Source organism: Cucurbita pepo, chromosome LG10 (genome assembly GCF_002806865.2).
Source record: "Cucurbita pepo subsp. pepo cultivar mu-cu-16 chromosome LG10, ASM280686v2, whole genome shotgun sequence".
Classification (NCBI taxonomy): Eukaryota; Viridiplantae; Streptophyta; class Magnoliopsida; order Cucurbitales; family Cucurbitaceae; genus Cucurbita; species Cucurbita pepo.
Genome location: NC_036647.1, coordinates 8,088,542 through 8,115,656, shown reverse-complemented (window position 1 = coordinate 8,115,656; position 27,115 = coordinate 8,088,542). Strand labels below are relative to the sequence as shown.

Below are 27,115 nucleotides of genomic sequence, written 5' to 3'. Positions count from 1 at the left end.
TCACTTCCTGCAACCAAAATTCACCTTGAATATTTGGCATAGAGTCGATACGCATACTGACAGCAGCACCCTTCTCAAGTGTGTCTCATGCTCTGCATCAGTTCTAGAATATATCAATATGTTGTCAATGAAGACTATCACAAACGTGTCAAGGAAGTATTTAAACACTATGTTCATCAAGTCCATAACTGCTGCAGAGGCATTAGTCAATCTGAATGACATCACAGTAAACTTATAATAGTTGTATTTGCTCCTGAGGGTCGTCTGGGGGATAGATCCTCAACCGAATGATAGATCATCTATGTATAGTATCACGTCCTAATCCACGCCTAGTATCACGTCAAAATCACGTATATCTAATACAATCAGCAACACATCTAAGGGTCTCTCTAACACTACTTTATAGGCTTGGACTTACTCATCTAAAACTAATATCTCTCCTGACAACGTAGACACAGATAACCTATATCCTAAAGGCTATAGTCCTAACCGTGCATGCCTTACAAATGTAGCAAAAATAAATGAGTGTATGAATCTAGAATCAAATAACACAAATGCATGATATCCAAGCATTAGTAAAGTACATGTCACCAGTGTCAGTATCTTCTACTCTCTTGCCAGTGGTAGCCCTGGTCATGCCTCTACTCTGTGTCGAGCCTTCCTAGCTGCTCCGTCCAAACGTTGAGGCCTCGTTGCCTCCTGTGGGGACAATCTGTCTTCCTATGGCCACTCTTGCCACAGTGATAACACACGTCAGTACCAACCCTGCACTGTCCGGAGTGTCTGAGACCACAAGTGGGGCACGTGGGTCTTCCCCTATGAGGTGTGCCAATTCTATCTCTTTGCAATGAGGACTTGTTAGAATGCTTATCAAACTTTCTCTTGTTCTGGTAACTCCCTTGGTCTTCTAACTCATTGGACGCTTTTTGAAGATGAAAGTCCAAAATACTGGCAGCATGCAGGGCGCGTGCATAACTCGTGGCCGCTATAGCCGCAACTTTGCCTTGGATCTCACTCCGGAGACCCAAAATAAACTTATATGTCCTCTTTTCTTCAGTGTCTATATACTCCAGGGCAAACCTGGACAATCTGGTGAACTCCAATTCGTACTCTTCCACTGTCATGTTTCCCTGTTTCAGATGCAAAAAAGCTTCCCGGTTGTTGTACCAATATACCGCCGGGTAGTACTTGTGGATGAACGCCCTCTTCATCTCATGCCAACATATTGGCTCCTCATCCTCATCTTCTTTCCTCAGGGTTTGTTGGGCAGTCTTCCACCAGAAGTGAGCCTCGCCCTTAAGCATAAAGGAGGCACATTTTACCTTCTGATCCTCAGGGCAATTCATGTGCTCAAATATAGTTTCTGTAGACTCAACCCAAGATTCAACAAGCACGGGGTCTATTGTCTTTCCTTCGAACACTGGCGGGTCATATTTACCAAAGTCTCTCAGATACTTGAACTCCCTAGTCATACTAGTACTATCATCATCTCCCCTTCCCTCTTGATTGGCCGCAGCGGCTTGAATCAATTTTCGGTAGGCTTCCATGCTCAGCATTACCATGTTAGGGGGTGGAGCTACTACTGGTTCCAACACCGGCAATTGTGGCGCCTGTCTGTGTGCAGAATTCTGGGTAGGATTAGACTTTGTTGGAGTCTTCATTGGCCCGTACCTCTACGTCTACTAGTGCTACGTGTATGAGTAGGGTCCGACTTTGTTGGAGTATCTGCTAGCCTCGTACCTCTAGCTCTGCTAGTGCTACGTGTTGTAGGTGCCATAGTCTCTACATCATGCAAGAAGTCAAGTTAATAGACATCCAACCAAGGAATGACAAGGCATGAAAAATTTTAATCATAAGACGAGATAGGCTTACTACTTACTACTTGCTACCTATACCAAGCCTTGGAGATACCTTCACAAACAAAAAACCCTTTGGAGGAAGATTATTGATGCCAAATCTAGATCCTCCCTTTTGAACACTAAACCGGTATCCTCCACAGCACAACAACAACCAAAGGCCCTTGGGAGGCTACATTGAAGTTCCAAAATCTGATACATAGCCGTGTATGCTACAAGATTGGGGATGATCTCTTGAGTTTCTTTGGTTTGTGCACTTGTTTAGTCTTTCCTTTTTCTTAATGAAAACTCGGTTTCTTACCAAAAAATAAATAAATAAATACGAAAATAAAAACCTTTTTTGGGACGATACTTGGCTTGGAGGGGGTGCACATCTCCCATAATCGCCTGATAGAGGTTTTTGGAAGATTGAACCAAATGGTAAGTTCTCTGTCAGCTCCTTGGTGCACGACCTCGATCAAATTCTAAACGAAACAGCCCCAGAGCTCTATGAAGTAATTTGGAGTGACCATTATCCAAAGAAGTAAAGCTTTTTCTATGGGATGGGAAGCCAGCCACAAAGCTATTAATACTCATGATAAACCCCATTGGTGTTCTAATGGCAAGCATAGCTCAGAATCACAAGACCACTTTGTTTTTATCCAATTGAAGAGGTTTTATGCAACACTTTTGGGAGGCTTTGCCTCTCTTTCACTATTTCAAATCATCAATAAAATTGTTTACCAACTGACTAACATTAGCCAACAACAGATAGTTTAACAAATTAAAGGGATTAAACTCTTAAAACCTCTCCATCGATAAGTATTAGAATAGCAGGTTCAATGTTTAAAATTTACAGAACGTGATTATCCTTCTTGTATTTCATTTTAATAGCCTACAAGATTGAGCTGGTAAATCAAACAAATATTTGAGTTTAAGAATCTCTAGGAGAGGTTTCCACATCCTTATAAAAAATGTTTCGTTCTCCTCCCCAATCGATGTGAGATCTCATAATCCAGCTCCCTTCGGGGTCCAGCATCCTTGCTGGCATAGCGCCTCGTGTCCACCTCCTTTGGGGCTTAGCCTCCTCGCTAGCACATCACCCAGTGTCTGGATCTGATACCATTTGTAACGGCCCAAGCCCACCGCTAGCAAATATTGTCCTCTTTGGACTTTCCTTTTCAGGCTTCCCCTCAAGATTTTTAAAACGCGTCTGCTAGGGAGAGGTTTTCATACTCTTATAAAGAATGCTTCGTTCTACCCTCAACCGAGGTGAGATCTCACATTATCTCTAAGTAATGCCCAGAACCAAAGTAATTTACCCTAAGAAATTCAAACTGAACCAACATAACCCAAATTAGTTGAAGGCTGAAAATATTTGCAATATGAAACTAAGATATCTCCATCCAAACAAATTCAAATAGAAGGGAACTGCCTGTGATAACACATCAAAAGATGATCCAACCAATTGAACGTCACAGACACGAAATTACAGTATCACATTATGCAACTATCCGATCACAACCTAATCAAACACTTCTTCCAACCCAGAAGTAAGATCGAATGTCACTCCATTACAAAAGGGAAGGAAATTCTACAATGAAACTTGGATTCAATGTAAACTTGAAGAAGAAGACCTAGCATTCTGCATGAGAATAGTTCGTATTCTTGGCAAAAGAACTTTCGTTCTAAACATGACAGCGAAAGAAATGCAGTGAAGCAAGAGAAATGAAAAAGGAATACGCTGATGACAAGGAAGACGACGATGAAGCTACCTGGAGTCGACGGAGAAGAAAGCAGCAGAGACGGTGGAGATAGAGACTGAGAATCGGAGCACGAGAAGTTCGGCAATGGGTTTTCTCTTTGTTTTATTTAATTCGCATTTTATGAAGAAAATAATCATTTTTAGTTGAGTTTTTAATATAATTAGATTTTAAAATACTATATTTTTAGTTTTTATATTTAAAAATATTATATTTTTACTGTGAGTTTTAAATTTATTTTTATTTAGTCTATAAATTTCAAGATTTAAATGCAATGTTAATTTATAATCATTAATTTTCAAATATTATTTAATTATTTATTAATTATAATTAAATAAAATTCCACTAATTTTTTAAGTACTATTAAAATTAATTTAAAAAATCACATCAGGATTATCTTTTTTCAAATATTATTATTAATTATATTTAAATAAATTTCTACAGTAATATAAAATTAATTAAAAAATCACATCAAGATTATTATATTAATCATAAATACTCCCAACAATAAAAATGTCATATTTGATACTGATCAAATGAAAAAAAAATCAAAAGTGAAAAATTCAAGGATAAATGTACAGTATTTTGAAATTTTATTTAATTTTCAATCCGTGATAATAAGCTCGAACGATATTAATAATTATTCTCAAATAAATTATTTTAATAAAATTTTATAAACTCTCTTAATATAAATAATTAATATAATAATTGTGCATAATTAATTTTTATCCATTTATTGTTGGATAAAAGTATCTCGGTTAATTTAGGAAATGGTCGTGAATTTATAATCAAATAATACACTCTCAATCAAAGTGCACTCTCCATTGGTATGAGGCCTTTTGGGGACCTTCAAAGTGATGGTGTTAATATAACACATGCGGAAGCAATTTGGATCTTAGGCACTTTTAGAACATCAATTATTGTAAATGACTAGCATGTTCATAAATATTAAAACTTAATGAGTTTAAATACTAACCTTTTGTAGTTCAAACTCCTTTTGCCTCACGAACCGATTTCGAACCACCACTAGTGTCTTCTCCACTATTCTCCGGCCTTAGAACGGGATTGTGGAATCCGGTGAGTGACTAAACTTGGGAGGGATTTTGTATACGTGAAAGAGAGTGCTTGTGAGAGGTTTTTCATCAAGATGAAGAATCCCTTCCAAGTATCATGATCACTCTATTTAAAGAGTCAAGTTTGCATGTTCATGCAAACTTGAGATCACCAAATCTTGACACTTAAAATTCCACTCAAATGTTTGAGATTATGTGGCAAGCATGCATGTTTGAGTTAACCAAATTTTGACACTCAAAATTCCACTCAAACTTGTGGGGTTTATTTGGCAAACATGCAAGTTTGGTTAAACCAAATTTTGACACCTCAAAATTCCACTAACATGATTTTTCCATTAGATGAAAGTCAACATTTTGACTTTCTTCATTTTAATTCAACAATTAATTTGAATAATGAATTTCAAATTAAAGTAACATTAAATAATTAATTAAACTATTTAATTAATATTTAATATTAATTCAAATGCCAATCCCAGTCAATTCCGACACATAATTGATTAAGATATTTAAATCTTATTTAAATATCTCAGATTCTCTCTTTTCGTTTAATTCGTAAATAAAATAAAATTGCGGTTAAATATATCGTATATATGTAACGCATATTCCCTAATTTGAATTCGAACACTTCGAACTCACTCGTCACACTGTTCTATGGTTTAGTCCGATATGAGCTAGCAGAGGGACCTAATGGACCTATAGATCATGGGCTCCAACGATTCAAGATTAACCGATTAAACTCATTAACCTGGTTAACCAACATTCGTTAACTACTAGGACACTCCACTATAGCCTAGTAGTTGCACTCCCCTCACTATAGATATATTTCTGTCCATCTGATATAACCATGATTAGTAAGTCGATCCTTCACAGGTTGTTCGTAACTAGAGCTGGGTCAATTTACCGTTTTACCCCTGAAGTTACTTCTTGTTCCTTATGTCTCACTGATCCTCTAATAAACAATTGGTTTGTGGTCCAACCAGTAAACCGAATCCCTCTCAGGCCAATGAGAGGGTGGGGCCCCTTGTTCAAGACCTGGAGTCAGTGCTTAAGGGAACTACCTTTCTTCTATCCCTAAAAGTGGGTAGGAGTGAATTCCGTCTTGCACCCCACGTCCCCAGCCATTCACCCAGTCTTACCCCTGAAATGGGAGGCCTGTTGAGTCGGCGAACTAGAGCCACTCTCACCCATGCAAATCTAAGGATAATTCCGAATAAACAGGAGTTCATGGTTAGCTCAGGATTAAAACCGAGTTACCTAGGTTATCGAATGAAAAGAAAATCAGTCTCAACAGTAAACGACTTTATAAAGTGAGAGTGGTTTTCTTCATGGTCCGATCTTATGCAATACTCATTGCATAGGACGCCCCCACTCACATGTCTCCACATGCACAATTTAGTGATCGCATTGTTTATATCATATACAAAAGTGGGCCGCATCCATAGTGTCCCCAGAATAAGGTACTCAGCCTTATCCTTATACTATAGATCATTTTGACTATATACTTGAACTTGATCCACTCTTATGTCTCTACATATAGTTCAAGTAGTCATACTATAGCCAGAGTGTTCTTAGTTTATTGGATTTAGATTAATGATCGTAAAGTTCACTTTATTCAATAACAATTTTTTCTGAATAAACAACAATAATAACTTTATTGAAAATAGAATATATCTTTGTTTACAAACTATGAGTTTTAGGACATAAAACCCAACAAAATCCCACTTGGACTAAAACTCTAGTGGGGTTTTATAACGTTGAGTAGAGAGAAATACAATAAACTAGGGCATCACATACTCATGCCTTTTCTCCCACTTGCCCTAGATTACATAACTCGTAGTCCTAGACTCACTAGGTGCCCTTCAAACACTTTAGCCGTGAGGGGCTTTGTAAATGGATCAGCAATGTTGTGTTCTGAAGCTATCTGTGTGACGATCACATCTCCTCGTTGCACAATCTCCCTTATGAGATGATATTTGCGCTCAATATGTTTTCCTCGCTTATGGCTTCTTGGTTCTTTTGAATTTGCAACTGCTCCACTGTTATCACAATAAAGAGTGACGGGAAGATGCATATTTGGAACGACTTCCAAATCAGTTAAGAACTTCCTAAGCCATACAGATTCTTTCGCTGCTTCACAAGCAGCAACATACTCAGCCTCCATGGTGGAATCAGCAATGCAACCTTGCTTTATGCTTCTCCATATTACTGCTCCTCCGTTCAGAGTGAAGACAGATCCTGATGTCGATTTCCTTGTATCTACATCGGTCTGAAAATCTGAGTCAGTGTACCCTGTAAGGATCAGATCCTTAGCACCGTACATTAGCATATAGTCCCTCGTTCTCCTAAGATACTTGAGGATATTCTTAACGGCAGTCCAATGAGTACGTCCCGGATTGGACTGATATCTGCTGACAATTCCCACAGCATAGCATATGTCGGGTCGGGTACATAGCATAGCATACATCAGACTACCGACCGCTGATGCATAGGGAATGTGTTTCATATCCTCAACTTCTTGAGGTGTCTTAGGACTTTGTTCCTTCGACAAATGAACTCCATGCCTGAAAGGTAATAATCCTTTCTTGGAGTCCTGCATCTTATATCGAATCAACATTTTGTCGATGTACGATGCTTGAGACAAAGCTAGTGTTTTGTTCTTGCGATTTCGAACAATTTGGATTCCAAGAACAAACTGAGCCTCTCCCAAATCTTTCATTTGGAATTGTGTCGCCAGCCAATGCTTAATGTCAGTCAGAATTCCCACATCATTTCCAATTAGTAGGATATCGTCAACGTACAACACCAGGAAAGCTACTGTAGAGTTGACTATCCTTTTATAAACACAAGGTTCGTCAACATTCTGTTTAAAGCCATAAGATTTGATCGCAGTATCAAACTTTATGTTCCAGGATCGAGATGCTTGCTTCAACCCATAAATGGATCTTTTAAGCTTGCAAACCCTTTGCTCGTGATCCTGTTCAATGAACCCCTCTGGTTGAGCCATATAGATACTCTCTTCAAGATCGCCGTTTAGAAAAGCTGTCTTAACATCCATTTGCCAAATTTCATAATCATAAAATGTGGCAATAGACAAGAGTATTCTAATTGATTTAAGCATAGCAACAGGTGAGAAGGTTTCTTCATAGTCCACCCCCTCTCTTTGGGTATAACCCTTTGCTACTAGTCTTGCTTTAAAGGTCTGTACCTTACCGGTTTGGTCTCGTTTTCTCTTATAGATCCATTTGCAACCAATAGGTTTTACCCCATCTGGTTGATCTACAAGTTCCCAGACTGAATTGAAGTACATTGACTCCATTTCAAGATTCATGGCTTTAATCCACTGATCTCTATCAACATCATTCATTGCCTGTTTATAGGACAATGGATCCTCAACGCCATCATCAGGTATGATGACTTGAGTTTCTATCAAACCCAAGTAACGATCGGGTTGAGTTATAACCCTCCCACTACGTCGAGGCATTCTCAACTTTTGAGAAGGATGTGATTGACCAGAAGTGTCAGCTCCATCAACAACTCTGGTTGAACGACCAGCTTGATCAACAACTCTTGTTGTTTTATCAGTAACTTCTTTAGAAATCTCACTTAATACTAGTTTGCTACGAGGTTGATGATTTCTTACGTGATCTTCCTCTAAGAATGTAGCGTTCGTTGATACAAACACTCTATTTTCTTGAGGATCATAAAACAAACCACCTTTCGTCTCTTTGGGGTATCCTACGAATAGACATAATTTTGAACGACGTTCTAATTTCTTGGGATTTTGCAACAACACATGTGCTGGACATCCCCAAATTCTGAAGTGACGTAAACTACCTTTACGCCCTTTCCATAACTCATAAGGTGTTTCTGAAACACTCTTAGTAGGAACCATGTTCAAAATGTATGTAGCAGTCTCCACTGCATATCCCCAAAACGGATCGGGTAATTGAGCGAAACTCATCATGGACCGAACCATGTCCAATAGAGTTCTATTTCTCCTTTCTGATACACCATTTTGTTGAGGCACACCAGGGGCTGAGAGTTGAGACCTTATTCCATGTTCTATCATATAGTCCTGAAATCTTAAATCCATGTACTCTCCTCCTCGATCTGATCGAAGTGTTTTAATAGTTTTACCTAATAGATTCTCAACCTCAGTCTTATACTCTCTGAATTTTTCAAGAGCTTCCGACTTGTGATGCATTAGGTAAAGATAGCCATACCTTGAATAATCATCAATAAAACTGATGAAATATTCATACCCTCCTCGTGCTTTGACATTCATTGGACCACAGAGATCTGTATGCACGAGTTCTAAGGTTTCTTTGGCTCTATAGCCTTTTTCGCAAAATGATCGTTTAGTCATTTTACCCTCAAGACAAGACTCACATGGAGGTAAAGAATTGTCTTCTAACTTATTTAGAAGTCCTCTTTTAACCAATCTCTCAATCCTATTGAGATTAATGTGGCCTAGTCTTAAGTGCCAAAGATAGGTATTAGGAGAAATCTTTTGTCGCTTATTTTGAGTTTCAGCTGTTTTAAACATCTCAATATTTAAAATAGCTTTTGTTTTGCTCGGTTTTAACATATATAAGTTGTTTTCTAGTTTTGCAGAACAAATATGAATACCTCTTTTGCAAATGAACACTTCATTGATTTCAAAAGATACTTTATACAACTGTTCTAATAAACAAGAGATGGATATTAGATTTCTTTTCATTCCAGGAACAAAAAGTACATTATCTAATATAATGAATCTATCTCCAAAAAACAACTTTAAATTTCCTACTGATCTTGCTGAGACAACCTCTCCTGTTCCAACCCTGAGTGTTATCTCGCCGTCCGCAAGCATTCTCCAGGAGCTAGTTTCCTGGTAAAAAGAACAAATATGATTAGTCGCCCCTGAATCTAGTATCCAAGTTGAGTTGTCATACTCTACTAAACACATTTCTACAACGAGTAAATCATATTTACCTTGTTGTGTCTTTTCGGCTTTCTTCTCTGCAAGGTATTTTGGGCAGTTTCTCTTCCAGTGCCCGTTTTCGTTGCAATGGAAACATTTTCCTTTATCTACTTTTTGAACCTTGTTCTTGCGGTTAGTAGGAATCTTATTTTTCCCTTTTCCCTTCTTCTTCATCAAAACACTTTTAGAAGTTGAAGGTCCAGACTTATTTTTGGAGGACGATCCTCGTAGTAATTTCTTGGAGATAGCAACATTTGCTTCTCCTGTTTGTCCCTTGTTTGTTAAGAGGGACTGATAAGTCTGTAGCTCATTGAGAAGAGCAGTCAAGTTATATTCTATTTTGTTCATAACCACATTGGTGCGGAACTGGAAGAAGCTCTTCGGAAGAGACATCATGATAAAACTGACTTGACTCTTCTCATCAATGACAGCTTCATTTTCTTCTGCCACATTGAAATGGACCATCATGTCCAGGACATGTTCTCTAACTGAGGTCCCTTCTTTCATACGGCAGTTGTAAATGTATTTTATGGCTTCATGTCTAAGGGAGAAGGACGGTTGTCCAAACATCCCTTTTAGAGATTCCATAATCTCTTTAGCAGTACCCATAACATCGTGTTTCTTAGCCAAAACATCAGATATGCTGGCTAGAATGTACACTCGGGCTTTGTCATTTGCCTTTATCCATCTGTCATATGCATCCCGAGCTGTTCGGTTTGCATTTGAGTTTGGGTTTGGAGGACACTCCTCAGTTAAAACAAACTTTAAATCATCAATGACCAGTATTGTGTTTAGGTTTGATTTCCAAGTTGTGTAGTTGTCGCCGTTTAATTTCTCAGAAGCGAGTAATTGTACTATTGAGTTTGTCATGCTGTGATATAAAGAAAATTCTATTAGTGATTTTGACTTAATCCTGTTTAATCCAATCAGTTTTAGCAAATGTAATAATGTACCCAAATCATTATTAATTTGCAACGATACTTTAGTGAGTTAGAGCAACTGCTACCGAGGGGCAGTCAATCACTCATTCACTAAACCAAGACATTCTTGACTTAAACACTAATCCCAGAATAACTCTTGTTCCTATAGTGTTTTAGTTATCGCTATTTTGGTCAAGAATATACTAACTCTTAGTAATTCTTCGCAAGTGTGACCCACCAATTTCAGACCTCAGAAATCGGCCCCAACAACGCTATCGAATGAAAAGGCCAAAGTTGGGAATGGACCTAAGAAATCCTATCCATTTCTGGAGTTTGCGTTGTTCCGACTCCCATGTTACGACCCTCCGAATGGGTAGTTGCTCTAGGGCAACATGCAGGCGGAACATGGGAATCTCACGGTGCAACCTAGTGGTGGAGACCATAGGACGTGTTGACTTCCTTCTCCCACTTACTATAAATACTTTCTCAATTCCCCTTGTTATTGACTCATGCAAATACCTTCCGAATGGAGGACGCTCCCAGGGCGACACGAGGCCGAGCATGAATCTCACTGTGTGAATTTTACAGAGAGCGTGAAGAGAAAACGATGTATCTTATACACCTTTTTCCTCCCACTAAGTATTTTATATGGTTGGGTATACTCATTACTTAAGTATATTCCGGCTAATTAAATATAACTTAAGTCTAGGTGATTTTTCTAAATCTTAAATCACTTAAGCATGCTCATAAAACTCGGCTAACTAAGCTCAAGTACTGGTCCGATCTCCAGGTAGTAGGTGTTCCGTAAACCGTCAACTTAAGTACCTTCAGCCTTAGACAAGATCGTGCCAGGTGAGCTTTCTCGTAACCGCAATTTTATAAGACATCGACCCCTTTTAACTGTTAAAATTGATCGTGCTCGGTTCTTAACCCTTAGTGAGCATGCTGTTATCTTTATTATAGATTTTAACGTCTACCTCATTTTATGACGTTGAAAATAACCTATAACATGCTTTATATAACAATTTATATAATCATCCATTCCATGCAATAATATAACAATTTATATCTATCACTCATGGAACCCTAAGACATGCATACTATACATTATAACACTTATAACATACTTGGAATGCATGAAACATGCTTAGCCTATGGTGGGATTTTAAATCTATATGACATACTTTATGCATATACATTTACTATTTAATTAAAACATACATTCATAATGCATAATTAATTAAACACACTAAAGTGGGTTGGTTTTGGCATTTTAAAGCAAGCAATTAACTAAATTATTACATTAATAACTAAAAATAACTTGAGCCGCTCCCGACGATCACGAACTGGACCAACCAACCCTTAAAAACGTTCAATCGGTCCCCAACGACAGAAAAAACACCCGAACCGCCTCTTCCATCCTCTTCGGTTCAGCTTGCTTATCTCTTCCATTTTCGATCAATTACAACCTAAAGTGGACTCTAATGACTTTATAAAAATTACAGACCTTTCTTCATTTATTAAAGCCCATACACCTTAGGCTTATTACAATAATTGTATCAAATGGAAGCATAAAAAAAAAATGCCAAAACCAAAACCATCCACTTTAGCAACCACAAATTTCATGCATGAAATGGTACCCACCATGATCAAATTAATGTAAATAAAGTGCCTAAAACTTGCTCTGATACCAATTGATGGTGTTAATATAACACATGCGGAAGCAATTTGGATCTTAGGCACTTTTAGAACATCAATTATTGTAAATGACTAGCATGTTCATAAGTATTAAAACTTAATGAGTTTAAATACTAACCTTTTGTAGTTCAAACTCCTTTTGCCTCACGAACCGATTTCGAACCACCACTAGTGTCTTCTCCACTATTCTCCGGCCTTAGAACGGGATTGTGGAATCCGGTGAGTGACTAAACTTGGGAGGGATTTTGTATACGTGAAAGAGAGTGCTTGTGAGAGGTTTTTCATCAAGATGAAGAATCCCTTCCAAGTATCATGATCACTCTATTTAAAGAGTCAAGTTTGCATGTTCATGCAAACTTGAGATCACCAAATCTTGACACTTAAAATTCCACTCAAATGTTTGAGATTATGTGGCAAGCATGCATGTTTGAGTTAACCAAATTTTGACACTCAAAATTCCACTCAAACTTGTGGGGTTTATTTGGCAAACATGCAAGTTTGGTTAAACCAAATTTTGACACCTCAAAATTCCACTAACATGATTTTTCCATTAGATGAAAGTCAACATTTTGACTTTCTTCATTTTAATTAGATGAAAGTCAACATTTTGACTTTCTTCATTTTAATTCAACAATTAATTTGAATAATGAATTTCAAATTAAAGTAACATTAAATAATTAATTAAACTATTTAATTAATATTTAATATTAATTCAAATGCCAATCCCAGTCAATTCCGACACATAATTGATTAAGATATTTAAATCTTATTTAAATATCTCAGATTCTCTCTTTTCGTTTATTTCGTAAATAAAATAAAATTGCGGTTAAATATATCGTATATATGTAACGCATATTCCCTAATTTGAATTCGAACACTTCGAACTCACTCGTCACACTGTTCTATGGTTTAGTCCGATATGAGCTAGCAGAGGGACCTAATGGACCTATAGATCATGGGCTCCAACGATTCAAGATTAACCGATTAAACTCATTAACCTGGTTAACCAACATTCGTTAACTACTAGGACACTCCACTATAGCCTAGTAGTTGCACTCCCCTCACTATAGATATATTTCTGTCCATCTGATATAACCATGATTAGTAAGTCGATCCTTCACAGGTTGTTCGTAACTAGAGCTGGGTCAATTTACCGTTTTACCCCTGAAGTTACTTCTTGTTCCTTATGTCTCACTGATCCTCTAATAAACAATTGGTTTGTGGTCCAACCAGTAAACCGAATCCCTCTCAGGCCAATGAGAGGGTGGGGCCCCTTGTTCAAGACCTGGAGTCAGTGCTTAAGGGAACTACCTTTCTTCTATCCCTAAAAGTGGGTAGGAGTGAATTCCGTCTTGCACCCCACGTCCCCAGCCATTCACCCAGTCTTACCCCTGAAATGGGAGGCCTGTTGAGTCGGCGAACTAGAGCCACTCTCACCCATGCAAATCTAAGGATAATTCCGAATAAACAGGAGTTCATGGTTAGCTCAGGATTAAAACCGAGTTACCTAGGTTATCGAATGAAAAGAAAATCAGTCTCAACAGTAAACGACTTTATAAAGTGAGAGTGGTTTTCTTCATGGTCCGATCTTATGCAATACTCATTGCATAGGACGCCCCCACTCACATGTCTCCACATGCACAATTTAGTGATCGCATTGTTTATATCATATACAAAAGTGGGCCGCATCCATAGTGTCCCCAGAATAAGGTACTCAGCCTTATCCTTATACTATAGATCATTTTGACTATATACTTGAACTTGATCCACTCTTATGTCTCTACATATAGTTCAAGTAGTCATACTATAGCCAGAGTGTTCTTAGTTTATTGGATTTAGATTAATGATCGTAAAGTTCACTTTATTCAATAACAATTTTTTCTGAATAAACAACAATAATAACTTTATTGAAAATAGAATATATCTTTGTTTACAAACTATGAGTTTTAGGACATAAAACCAACACAAAGTAGAGGGTTTATAATCAAAATATACTCTCCATTGATATGAGGCTTTTTGGGAAGCTCGAAGCAAAGCCATGAGAGCTTTTGGGAAAGCTCAAAGCAAAGCCACGAGAGCTTATGCTCAAAGTGAACAATATCATAGCAAAGAAGCTCAAAGCAAAGCCATGAGGGCTTATGCTCAAAGTGGACGATATCATATCATTGCGGAGAGTCGTGTTCGTCTAACATGGTGTGCTTTGTTCGAGGGGAGGTGTTGAATGATAAAAGTTCCACATCGGCTAATTTAGGGAATGATCATGGGTTTATAAAAAAAAAAAAAAAAAAAAAAAAAAAAAAAAAAAAAAAAAAAAAAAAAAAAANCCCCATTAATATGAGGCCTTTTGAAGAAGCCCAAAAGCCATGAGAGCTTATGTTCAAAGTGGACAATATCATATCATTGCAGAGAATCGTGTTCGTCTAACATTTATAATGGAATCATAAAAAGTGTCCAATAAACTCTTAATTGTAAATAATTACACTTGTTACGAGTCCCGACAAAGTGGAATTGTGACACTAACACGTGTCATAATGTAATAATAATAAGTAAAGGGGCATATGGAAAGAGAATTATGATTATTACCTCTGGGTGCAAAGCTTTAGTATTCTTTTATACACGCCACACTAAAATCCTTATTTTGATCCAAGATAAGTAGCAAACTCATAAAAGCTGCAGATCAGGCTTTAACATCAAGTACAGCGGAAATGGAAATCAAATAACTTTTTCTACAAGGTGGGAGGGATCCAAATGTAGCCATGGGTTTGAACATAACCAGCTTTTTCCAGTAGCTCGTCAGCCTTGGCTGGACCTCGGCTCCCGGGTTTGTAAGGAAGCGACTTCACCTCACCGTTGTCGATTCTGTGCAGCAATGGCGTGAAGATCTCCCAGGCGGCCTGGACAAGAAAACTGTTTGTGAGCATGAAGTTGACAAGAATTAGAAGATTCGTGATTCGTTAGTGTTGAAACGTTACCTTCAGCTCATCTCGACGGACGAAATGCTGCTGATCGCCCCTTATTCTGCGAGAGTGTTTAATGTCGTTAATGAATGTTACCATGTAAACGACGTGAATGCTACAGAAGATAAAGGATAGGTCTTACGTGTCGAGGATGAGACGCTCGTATGCCTCTGGAATTGTAACGCCCTGATAACGTTGGCGATATGACAAGTCTAATTCACTCTGTACAGTTGACATTTCCAGTCCAGGTTTCTTGACCTGCAAAGTCCACAGCAAAGAAGATGAGTGATAATAGAACTCATGAACCGAACCGGGTTGCCTCGTTAAGTGTTTTCAATCAAGAGAGTCGAGATATCGAGCTCTGAAAGGGAGTCATGAACATTGGCAATTTTCAGAAGTTAAGCCACAAATAGAACTAGTGTCAATCAGTCACCAAACAATATATATCTCTATTAGATACTCTTTTCAAGCATTATGAACATAAATGTCTAATGGTGTGACGTTAGCTTATACGAATTTTTTTTCATACCGTAAGCTTCATGTACATAGCCTCGGAAGGTTGCAAGCGAATCACAAACTCGTTCCTCCCTTGTTTTTTACCTGCATCATGAACATTGATCAATTTCGAGCAACTAAACAAAAGCATGCTCGATCTCGATGATGTATTTTAATAATTCTACACATTTGCGACAAAACATCAAGCACCGAGCCAATAACGCATATACCAGTGAGAAGAACTGATACGATATAGATTGCGAATGACACTTTAGATTGGAGGCCTTACATCTGAAAATGTCACCAGGAACATCCTTGAACTGAACTCGAATTTCCGCTTTTCTTGAGCTCAATGCTTTTCCTGCCTTCATTATAAAAGGGACACCTGAAAACGAATACATACGAAAGAACGACACAGTTAATTCATAGAATCCAGAGGCTAAATATTCATAAAAAAGCCCACCTGAAAACTATGTAACTTAGCTTTGAAGAGTATTCTCTTACCTTCCCATCTTTCATTATGAATCCTTAACACCATAGTAGCAAAGGTTGGTGTGTTTGAATGATCAGGAACAGTAGGATCATCCCTGTAACCTTCATATTGCCCAAGAACTACTTCTTCATCCTTAATTGGCAGCACTGACTGAAGAACCTGTCCGAAAAAAGCCCGTGGCGACATGAGAGAGTAGAAAGAGGAGACCCAAATTCAACAGCACTCTTGAGGAACTTGAGAATTAAATATACATATACATTTTACAATATTTTATTTACATCATAAATGCGGGTTAAATATACAATAAGATTTCTTTCGGTTTGAGTTCCTACCTTTACTTTCTCATCTCGGATGTGCTCGGGTTTGAGGGAAATAGGTTTTTCCATAGCAACCAAACAAAGAACCTGAGAAGGCAGCCAAAAAAAAAATTAAGAACTTTTAGAAGTGCAAAAATAGTAGATAGTTAAGTCAAAGTTAAAATTTGTAGCCTACAAATATTAGGAACATTTAAAAACTTTGAAGTTCTCTAGGAACCAAAAATATTGAGTCAAGAACAACTTCTCACCTGTAATAGATGATTTTGAATGATATCGCGAATAATCCTGCAAAATAGAACTCGAGTTGGTGACTTGTTTAGATTAATAAGCACATGTTTGGGAGTGATTTTAGCAAATATGATACGTTTATAGTGATCTATTAAAATTGATTTTCATATAATCATTGTAATATTTGGTTCTACACTTTTAAAAGCGATTTTTCTACACAATCATAAGTGATCTTGAATTGAGGGTGTGTTTAGAAATGGCTTTAGAATAAGTATTTTAAGCCTAAAGGACTACTTTTTAATTTTGTAAACGTGTTTTACAATGCGAGAAAAAATGGATAAAAGTTTAAAATAGAGATATTCATATGATCAAAAGTAAGTCGAAGATCATACCCATATTCATCAAAATATCCACCACGCCCCTCGGTACCAAAATCCTCCCTGAACACGATCTACAAGGGAACAAAATGAAAGGGGGGAAGAAAAAACAAGCATTAGTACACAACTTTTAAAAAGTTCAACCAAGCTAGAACTTTCATATCAATTGTACTTCAACAGCCTTGAATTTATTACAAGAGTTTTGCAGATGTTCACATAAAGTAATGAACCATGAATTCTCACCTGTACATTATCAATGTTGTCACGGTTCCAAAGGGGCAAGAAAAAGCGGTTTGCGAAACGAAGTACCAACTGAGAATTCATATCATGCAAGAACATACATAAGACTGTCGTTTTAAAAGTCAGAGACAACAAATAATATCTTAGTTACATCAATATTACCAGATTTTGAACCAATTCCTTCCCCAGATAGTGATCGATACGGTAAATTTGTGGTTCGTCAAATAATTCTCCAATCTGGGAACTTAACTTCTCAGCAGATGCTAAGTCCTTCCCAAAAGGTTTCTCCACGACAATCCGGGTCCATCCACCAAGATCAGCTAAATGTGGATTAAACAGCCTTTGATAATCAATATCCAGATATAAACGAACGCCAACCACAAGAAAATAATCTGCACTTAAAGCTTACACTTATTCATGCAATAATGCTTGATCATCTTGCAGACAGACGGATATACCGAAGGAGGAAGTGCAAAATAGAACAGCCTGCGAGATGTTCCCTCCACACTATTTCTGGAAACCTCATGCTCTGAGATTTCCTTATCCAACTTCTGAAAGCCCTCCGCAGAATCATACGCACCACTAACATATTTGATCTGCAAAGTTTATTGCATTTATTTAACTGCGTAATTCTAGTGAGTATATTACGATACTAACGCAACAATGCATAAATCGAGTAAAACTAACCAACTTCAGAAACTTGGATACTTCTTCTAACTGCACGGCATCAGAAGTTTTTCCTTGGACAAGATACCTGCAATCATTATTCATATTGAGCAATCCCTAACAATGGAAACCGTCGACAGAGATTATATAAGAGGTATCAATGGAGCATAATACACTGAAGTATCAATGCAGAAATAGAATTCTGAATGACACTCGAAGTAAAATACATAGATGCCCAGTGCACAAATGATTGATTATGAAGCCAATACACGGCGGTTGATTTCATGAAAAAATCAATGATTCCAGTAAGTTGACTCAATCAAATAAAAAACGACATTAAGAGTAAAGATAGAGAAGGTTCCATATCTCACCCACGTATGCGGTTTCTTAGATCATCATCAGAAATTTTTGACCTCGCATAACCAAAAATGTGAACTTCATTTGATTGTAGGAATCCCTAAGAGTAACCATTGATTAAAAGAAAAATACTCAGCAGTTGAATTGAATAAATCAACAGAGAAATGATTGCAAAGAGAAGACTATCTAGTAGCTAAGAACAAAACATGTCCCTCAAATTCATTAAGGTTGCCAGATGCTCTCTCAAAAACCTTCAGAACAACCAAACAACCAAACACCTAAATTAAGCAATTCTACCCTTCAATATGAAAGGAAAATCCCAAATAAATCAATAAACCTGGGCAAAAAGGTGGAAGAGAGCTGGAAAAGTCTTCTTTTTAGCAAGATCTCCAGATGCTCCAAGGACAATGATGGAAAGACAGCCAGTTTCCTGCACATTCTCCTCTCCTGTAAAAGAGTCATTTCGGAGTGTAGATCTTTTCTCAATGTGCCACGATCCAGAATCCATCTCTTAAGCTACAGAACACATAGTTCAAAGAAACAGAGTTACAAAAATGAAATAATCACAAACTCAATTTTCACTACAAGATTCAACTAAAGGCAGCCTTGGCGGAATCTTTTACTTCACCAACAGCGCAATATCTAACAGCTTAATCCAAAACAGAAAGAACATATGAGAGGAAAAAAAGAATGTAAAAGAGAAACAAATCAATGTAAAACTATTCCGTTAAAGTCAACAAAAGAGAACAAAAGAGAGAGAGAGAGAGAGAGAGAGAGATTATAAGGAATCCACACTAGTTCGCGGATCTGATTCTCCGAGGGAACGAAAATCAAACCGAGCCAACAGCAAAACTATCGAACAAAATCAGTAATGATCAGAACATCAAGTTCTTTCAGCAAAATTATCGAACAAATTCAATTTCAAAAGATTGAACAAAAAAAAGAATCAAACCTCACAAAATTAAAACCTAAATCAATGATAATGGTGTTAAAGCAGCAGAAACGGCGGAAGAAAAACAGAGAGAACACAAACCTAAGGCTCTTCTGTCCGTCTCCTTTCTTGGAATTGGCGTCGAATGGAATGGAATGGAGATTTTAGAGATTCTGGGAGATTTAAAACCGCTGTGTCCCCCACCAAACACTTTCGTCGTCGGCAAATGGCATTCAGCCACTCCTAGCCGCCGTTCTAGACGCGGAAAGAAAATAATCATTTTGGTTTTGATTTTACAACAACCTACCCCCGCATTTTGGTATTATTATCTTTTTAGCCACCTCAGTTGTTTCTTAATTTCACATTATCCACTCCAAAATCATGAACACTGCTCTCCATAAATGATAGCTTGGTTCCTCCCTGATGAATACGACTCTTCAAAATGGTATAATGATTAAGAGTCTATAGTAGTGTTGGTTCATGAGTGATAGAACACGACTCTTCAAATTTGTATAAGGATGAACATATTCTTTAAAATTGTATAATATTGTCCATTTTGAGTATAAGCTCTAATGACTTTGCCTCCGGCTCAGAAGGTCTAATACCAATTGAGATACCCAAGAGGTCTAATACCAATTGAGATACCCAAGAGGTCTAATACCAATTGAGATAGTATTAGCAGACCTGAACTTTTAATTTTATTTTTAATACATTTCTAATTTATTTATTTATTTAAAGTTCATAAATTACTCGAAATTAAATAGATGTTAGGGTTCTATTAAAATAAATTCTAATTTTATACCTAATATATCTATTAATACGTATATTCGAATTATGTATACCTTAAGACATAAGTTAATCTAATTAGATCATGTCACATTTATGTGGTTGCATCTTGACCGTTCGATGACAAATTAATCTAATTAGGTTGCGCCATTTGTATATAATGACACAAATAAGTCAACTCGACATGTGTATCAAATGATATTTAATTGGTCCAACCAGATTGTGTCATGTGGCAATCAACTTGCAATCAAACCGATCCCTTTTCAATAAAGAAAGTGGACTCGATGTGACATCTGAATAAAGAAGTGGACTCGATGTGACATCTGAATAAAGAAGCGATACCTGAATGAACCTATACTATACTAACAAGGTGCATCTCCCTTTTCAATAACTTAATCATAGGAACTTTATATTTAAGTGTGTTTTACTTATACCAATTCTATCTCGAGTGGCTTTTTAGAAATTTTCCTCGAATGCATGTGAGTGAGGACAAAGTACGCTGAAAGGATCCGTGTTTGTCTATGGAGATAATCTCCACTCTTAAGAAATAGGTAACGTGACCATGTCGCAGGGGATGCAAGAGAATGTCGGGACCATTAGGGGACCATTAGGTGCTGAATCCGAATTTTGAATCATGATCCGAATCTTGGGTATGAGTCGTTACAAATGGTATTAGAGTAGCACCTCTCTTTTACAGTTTTCCAAAAATTAAACTCAATCCAAACCGTAAATAAAAATCTAACCGAGCTCAACTTTTATAATTTTGATTGAGTAGTCCGGATTAGTCGGGCTACAAAGTTATATTAACACCTTTTGTACGAACGTATTGACATGTTTAATCCATTCAATCGTTAAAGTAAATTAAATATTTTAAAATTTAATTTGAAGTATATTTTAAAATTAACATAAAAAACTATTGAGTCACGTCAACAAAAAGATTTATGTAATAAAAAAAATAAATATTTTAAAGTATTAATTTGGCTGCTTCCCAACAACTCTTAAATTATTTATTAAAAAAAAAAAGAGAGAAAATCTCGAAATTGCCAATCTGGAGATCACGAGATCAGAAAACGTATCCACGTGTCAGATATGGTGGATCAAATCCTACGTGGACCATCGATCGACTAACCTGGTACGAGAAAACGAATATACTGTGGTTTTGGGAGCAGCGAATCAAACTTTTTTCGCACGTGAGTCACGTGCAAAATGGGATTGCCCAAAAAAATATATATATATATATAATTGAAAAAAAACTAAATTTGTTTTTAATAAATTTATAAAATTTTAAATTAAAAAAAAAAAAATATATATATATATATATATATATAATTGAAAAAAAACTAAATTTGTTTTTAATAAATTTATAAAATTTTTAATTTTTTTTTTGATAGACCAAACAAAATACATGGCCATTCCCAATGTTATTACCTTAAGGGTAAGGTAATCGTAACAAAGTACACTGAACTAGTGACTGGAGTGAAGTCGTAACAAGATAGTCATATTGAACACGTGACTCGATCACGAGAGCTAAAATTTTTTTTTAATCTTTTGTTAATTAAAAAAACTAAGTACACTGATTAGCACGTCATTAAATGATATATTATTTTATTCTCTGTGGACCCATTTAATTTTAAAAGAATTTTTTTTAATACCATTAATATTATTATGCTCCAATAACAAAATTTGAATAAATACCATATATGTATTAGAAATACTGAGAATGTGAAAGTATTAGACAAATAAATAAATACCATATATGTATGAGATAATATGTTTTAGTTATTTATTTTTATTAAGTCAAAATATTAAAATAATTTCAATTAATTAAATTTTAATTTATTATGTAAGGTTGATTTTTCGTTAGGATAAAGATTTTCGAGTAAATGTTATTAATGTGTACATTGTCAAATACTCAAACGTTTAAGAAGTTAGAGCTTCTAGTCCTTCCGTTCATATGTGTTTGTACTAAAAATGGGAAAAATTACGTTTTCGGACCATGAGATTTGAGTATCGTAACATTTTTAACATATTTTCGTGGGTCGAATCACGACTTCTTACGTGACCCATCCATTGAAAGATACATGTTCTAGCCCAAGTTTGAAGCATGGAGGATAAAGGAAAGGCAACGTCGATATGATACCCGAGTAAAAGAGGGATACATGAATAAACTGATATCACAGCTGAATGAGAGCAATATTGAGAATAAGATGACTAAAAAAGTTACTACCTATACTAACAAGATCCACCTTCCTTTTCGGTGGGATTGTTAAGCGTGCTTTACTTGAAACAATTCATTTGGGATGATCTCTTAGGAATTTTCCTGGATACATGTGATTTAAGACAAAGAATACTGGAATTATTTGTGTAGGTCTGTGGGATAGTTCATTCTTAGGAAGCGAGAAGTAGGTAGCATGACTAAATCACAGAAAACGTCGGGGTCCACAAAGTTGGAGCTTATTTTAATGTTCGGGATTTTTACTAATGATTACGAAAGCTCCTTTGATATTTATAATGAACATAGGTTTTTCTATTAAAATAAAGTCGTCACTCCATGCATGACATACCTGATATATATGAAAATTACTTTAAAACATTTTTGGAGCAACTTTGAAGAAGAAAGCAAAAGTTGAAAGGGTTCGAAACGTCCTACCCAAAGTGTTGACTTTCTAGTAAGTTTAATACAAAAAATCTGGGAGCTTTGACTCAAAAATTCGAGCCGAGATAATTTTGGTGAAGAAATCGAGCCGAGATAAGCTCTAGAATGGTTGGATCAAGGGGAAGTCAAACTCAAAAAATTTGAAATTTTTCGCGTGAGGTGGCCTCTTTCCCCGAGTTATAACTTAGTATACACTACACCATATGACTAAAAAAATCGATCCTAGAGCTCCGTGGTATATAGGACTACATTTTTAGTGAAGAATCCTTGGAGAGACGGTCGTTGTATCGTCCTATAGAACACCAATTTCAAAGCCTAAAAACTAGTTGTGAACAAGCCACACCATCATCTGAAGGTAGACGATGATGACATGGTCAATTCACGGGAACCGATCAAGTAAACCCAAGTTTGGAAAGCCCATGAAAAAAATGCACGAACACATTGGAACAAGTAACCATTTGAAGTTCGACATGACCATGAAGTACTATCATGTCTTTTAATTCACTTCTGCCCTAAACTTTCTGTAACTTTCCTAAATTGAATCTTCGAATAAAGAAATACATAACAGAGTCAGTGAACAAGTGTTTGGTTTACCAATAGATCCAATCATTGAGGCAAATGACGATATGAACTTAATCGTGAGTCTACGAAGAACTCTGAAAAGAAATACGGTGATATGGATGACCATTAACAAACTTACTAAGTTCACACGCTTCTTGTTAGGGAAGGATACCTACACTATAGACCATTCGTCACAACTATATATGAAAGATGTTGTTAGATTGCATGGAGTGTCAACATCAATAGCGTCATATCAAGACTCACATTTTACGTCCAATTTATAGTGTAGTATGCAAAAAGTATTGGACACTCGGTTATATTTTAACACTAATTTTCACCCACGAATAGATGAATCGATTGAACGTCTGAATTATTACGTGCTTGCATGTTGGATTTCACAAGAAATTGAGATTTCAAGTGCATCTCGTGGAATTCACCTATAGTAATAGTTTTCAAGCAATTGACACCACATTGATCGAGGCTTTGTATAAAAAATGATGCAAGTCGTTAGTATGTTGGGACAAAGTGGGTGAATGTAACGCCCCTAATTTTCTTAACCTAATTAGTGACGTCACTCATGCATACATAATTCATTAAGGAGGAGCTCATCATAAATAACCTTGGAAAACACAACAAAGTCTTTCATAAAGGTCCAAAAGTTCAAAACAAACGTATCTCTGAAAATAAAACCTTTCGTAACTGAATTCAAAACAAATCTACTGTCAACCGTACATTGGCGTCTTGCCTTTACCTGAAATATGTAGGTAACACGTGGCTTGAGTATTTTAGAAAATACTCAGTAAGTCACCCCACCGTTGGGGTTAAAAATGCAAACACATGCAACATATGAGCGGGACCTAACTTTTCATAAACTTTACATGGCTTTGGGCGCTTTTCTATTCCGGGTAGGGTTGGATGTGTGGTACTCTCCTTCACACACGGTCTATGTACGCGTACATGGACCCACCAGGTGGGCTCATATACATACCCCCTGGGCCTAGCTTGGTCGGGCACAACGTGTTACACGTCGTCGAACACCACAGAATAGAAAAAGGCCCGCGTGATATCATGACAAACATAAATATCGTAATTTAGTCTTTCGTAACATAAAGGGGAATTATCCCGATGCAAGTGCATACATAAATGCATAAGGTCCCTTAACTTATCTAACATGGCATTACATAAACATTGCTAACATGACATATACGTTTCTTACATTACATGACATCTCACATGACTTACATTACATGACATATTACATAACATGAAAATACATTTTAGTTGCATAATCATCTCATGACATGACTCGATAATACTACGTATCCATGGCATCGATCATCATTTTTCATGACATATAATACTAGCAGATCAACCATCTTTTCATAGCATAAACAATCAACAGTCAACATCATCCATAACTTTTTATAGCGTAAACAATCAACCGTCAGCATAATTCATAGCTTTTCATAGCGTAAACAGTCACATAATTCATACATCATATAGTCATCCCAATAAATATGGTGCATGCAGGGGCCACAGGGCACGCACCATTATGCAAGACTTAGTAAGTTAACTCCAATAGTAAGGTCACTTAGCTCGTTGGCCTTAGCCGAAGTCACTCACAACAAGCTAATTCCAATGGTTAGTTACATCCTATCATAACCACATAAAATTTTAGGAACCATTCATAACATACCCCGAGCTAAATTTCATGCTATTTATCAAAATAAACTCCCCAACACAATCTGTCTTTGACGAATAGGAACCATACTGACCTTGGAATCGATATATTATAGTGATACCGAGCCGATAAGTCGAGCCTCTGAGCTGACGAATTAAGCCGCCAAGCCGAGCCGCGGGAATTGACGAAGCCTAGCTGCTGAACATGCCAAGCCGAGCCGAGCTGCCACGGGATACGCGTGCGAAGACGAATGCACGTGTTTGTTGGGTTCGTATTGGGCCAAAATGAGCGCGACCCGCGTTTATCTGTGGGCTAGGCTAGAGACCGAAGTAGCCCGATCCGAATCCTTCGTCTTCCTTACCCGGAAGACCTCGATAACCCTAATCGAAGATGCGCCGCCGCCGCTGACGACACAATCTACTCCGCTTCCGACGACGGTCACGTGGCACCCTCCTCCTTCGGTTCCGATAGTCTACTGGCACCCTCCTCCTTCGGTTCCGATAGTCTACTGGCACCCTCCTCCTTCGGTTCCGATAGTCTACTTTCTTCGACGTAGCAATCCCGACGTCGATGCTTACTTCCACTCAATTCTTACTCTGAAACACCAACGCTAATCGATTTCGAGAACTCACCGAAAATTAGTGAACCAACCCACACGCTTTCCCTCTTTAACACTCTCGATTTTCCCGTTCTTTCAGACACCCTCGGACACAGAAACGAGTTTGGAGAGCAAAAGTTGTTCTTCAAAGAATGAGAATGATTGAATATAGAAATATAAAGGGTCTCCTAACATTTCCATTAAGGTAATAACTTTATTGTCAGAAATCAAGCAGCTTTCCCGGCGAGAATAAATACATAACAAAATATCTTTTCATTTATAGAAATAAAAATAAAATCTTAACAAATTAAGGAAAGGTAAACAAGTTTGAGACTACGTAGGATTTGTGAAAAGAAAGAGAACCCGTCGAAACTTCAATGTTTATTTAGAAAACCAGATAGCTATAGAACCTAGGTCCAAACGTCCTAGAGCCCAAACAAAAACCTGTGGTAACTTACTAGGTCAAAGATGCATCAAGTAATTACTGGATTGCTCGTAAAGGAGCTGTGTGGTCACAGAGAAAGGTTGTCCTGAAGCGTTAGTTTTACGTTTAAGGGTTGTGGTTCTTTACAATTTTATATCTCGTTCTCTACACCTCCCCCTCCCCTATAATAAACTTCGAAACAACACTTAGATTTGTAGTTATTTTTTATTTGTCTTTTCAATGCCATGTCATGGTCTGCTTTGGAACTTTCCTTTTCGGGGTTCCCTTCGGAGCTTTCCTCTCCAACTAATGTGTGATCTATTTGGAGTTTTCCCTTCCGGCTTAACGTATCTATTAGGGAAAGATTTCCACACCCTTATAAAGACTACTTCGTCCCCCGTTCCTTTCTCCAACTGATGTGAGATCTCACAATCTACCCCATTTGGGACACAACGTCCTTATTGGCACACCGCCTCATGTCCACCCCCCTTCAGACCCCAACCTCCTCGCTAGCACATCGCCTAGTGTGATACCATTGGTAACGCCCCAAGCCCACCGCTAGCAGATATTGTTTTTTTTGGGCTTTCTTTTTCGGACTTTCCCCTCAAAAATTTTAAAATCCATCTACTAGGGATATGTCTCCACATCTTTATTTGTGATTTAAAATAATTAAATTTTGGGTTAATTAATAAAAAGACGTCTAAATTTTAGGTTAATAAAATTTAAGAGGGTTAAATTGAAAATTTGTTTTAGGAATATTTTGATTAGGAAATTGATTAGGGTATAAAGTAGATGACATGAAGAAAAGGGTAACTGTTTAGGGAAAAATGAAAGAAAAATTGGCAGAATTTGAGGTGTTTGGTTAGCATGAATGTGTTAGGCAAAAAGAGAGCCTTTTGTTGGTTGATATGCCTATAAAGAAGCAACCACACTCTTTTCATAATCTTACCTAAATTCCATCTCCTTTCTCCCCCCTCACACTCTTTCCCTCTCTTTTAACAAAATCAAACCCATTTCCCATCCAAACCTCCCCTTTCTTTCCCCCACCCACGCCCATTTCCTCTCCTCTCCTCTCCTCTCCTCTCCTCTCCTCTCC

General features: G+C 37.1%; 2 protein-coding genes across 2 annotated transcripts; both read right to left on the bottom strand.

Annotated features, from left to right (window-relative positions):
• Nucleotides 1–230: 230 nt before the first annotated feature.
• Nucleotides 231–3,696, bottom strand: LOC111803417. The gene is made up of 2 exons (XM_023687801.1): nt 3,611–3,696; nt 231–1,782 (listed from the first exon to the last, which is right to left on the bottom strand). The coding sequence occupies exon 2, from the start codon at nt 1,659–1,661 to the stop codon at nt 642–644; it is 1,020 nt and encodes a 339-aa protein (XP_023543569.1). The 5' UTR covers nt 1,662–1,782; nt 3,611–3,696; the 3' UTR covers nt 231–641.
• Nucleotides 3,697–14,808: 11,112 nt separating this feature from the next.
• LOC111803406 (glucose-6-phosphate 1-dehydrogenase, cytoplasmic isoform) lies at nt 14,809–19,576 on the bottom strand. The gene is made up of 16 exons (XM_023687788.1): nt 19,416–19,576; nt 18,720–18,898; nt 18,397–18,482; nt 18,047–18,113; nt 17,769–17,955; nt 17,522–17,679; nt 17,363–17,431; nt 17,135–17,193; nt 16,763–16,799; nt 16,530–16,601; nt 16,209–16,356; nt 15,994–16,089; nt 15,739–15,809; nt 15,352–15,467; nt 15,225–15,270; nt 14,809–15,146 (listed from the first exon to the last, which is right to left on the bottom strand). Exons 2-16 carry the CDS (start codon nt 18,888–18,890, stop codon nt 14,979–14,981), a joined length of 1,551 nt encoding a protein of 516 aa, XP_023543556.1. The 5' UTR covers nt 18,891–18,898; nt 19,416–19,576; the 3' UTR covers nt 14,809–14,978.
• Nucleotides 19,577–27,115: the final 7,539 nt, after the last annotated feature.

What these genes read in the sequence shown, in the direction of transcription:
- LOC111803417 (XM_023687801.1), bottom strand. Translation starts at nt 1,661, where the DNA reads ATGAAGACTCCAACAAAGTCTAATCCTACCCAGAATTCTGCACACAGA.
- LOC111803406 (XM_023687788.1), bottom strand. Translation starts at nt 18,890, where the DNA reads ATGGATTCTGGATCGTGGCACATTGAGAAAAGATCTACACTCCGAAAT. An exon ending in GCATTATTGCATGAATAAGT is followed by an intron (nt 17,680 to 17,768) that starts GTAAGCTTTAAG and finishes ATCCACATTTAG; the next exon opens with CTGATCTTGGTGGATGGACC. An exon ending in TCCGAGATGAGAAAGTAAAG is followed by an intron (nt 16,357 to 16,529) that starts GTAGGAACTCAA and finishes TTTTTCGGACAG; the next exon opens with GTTCTTCAGTCAGTGCTGCC.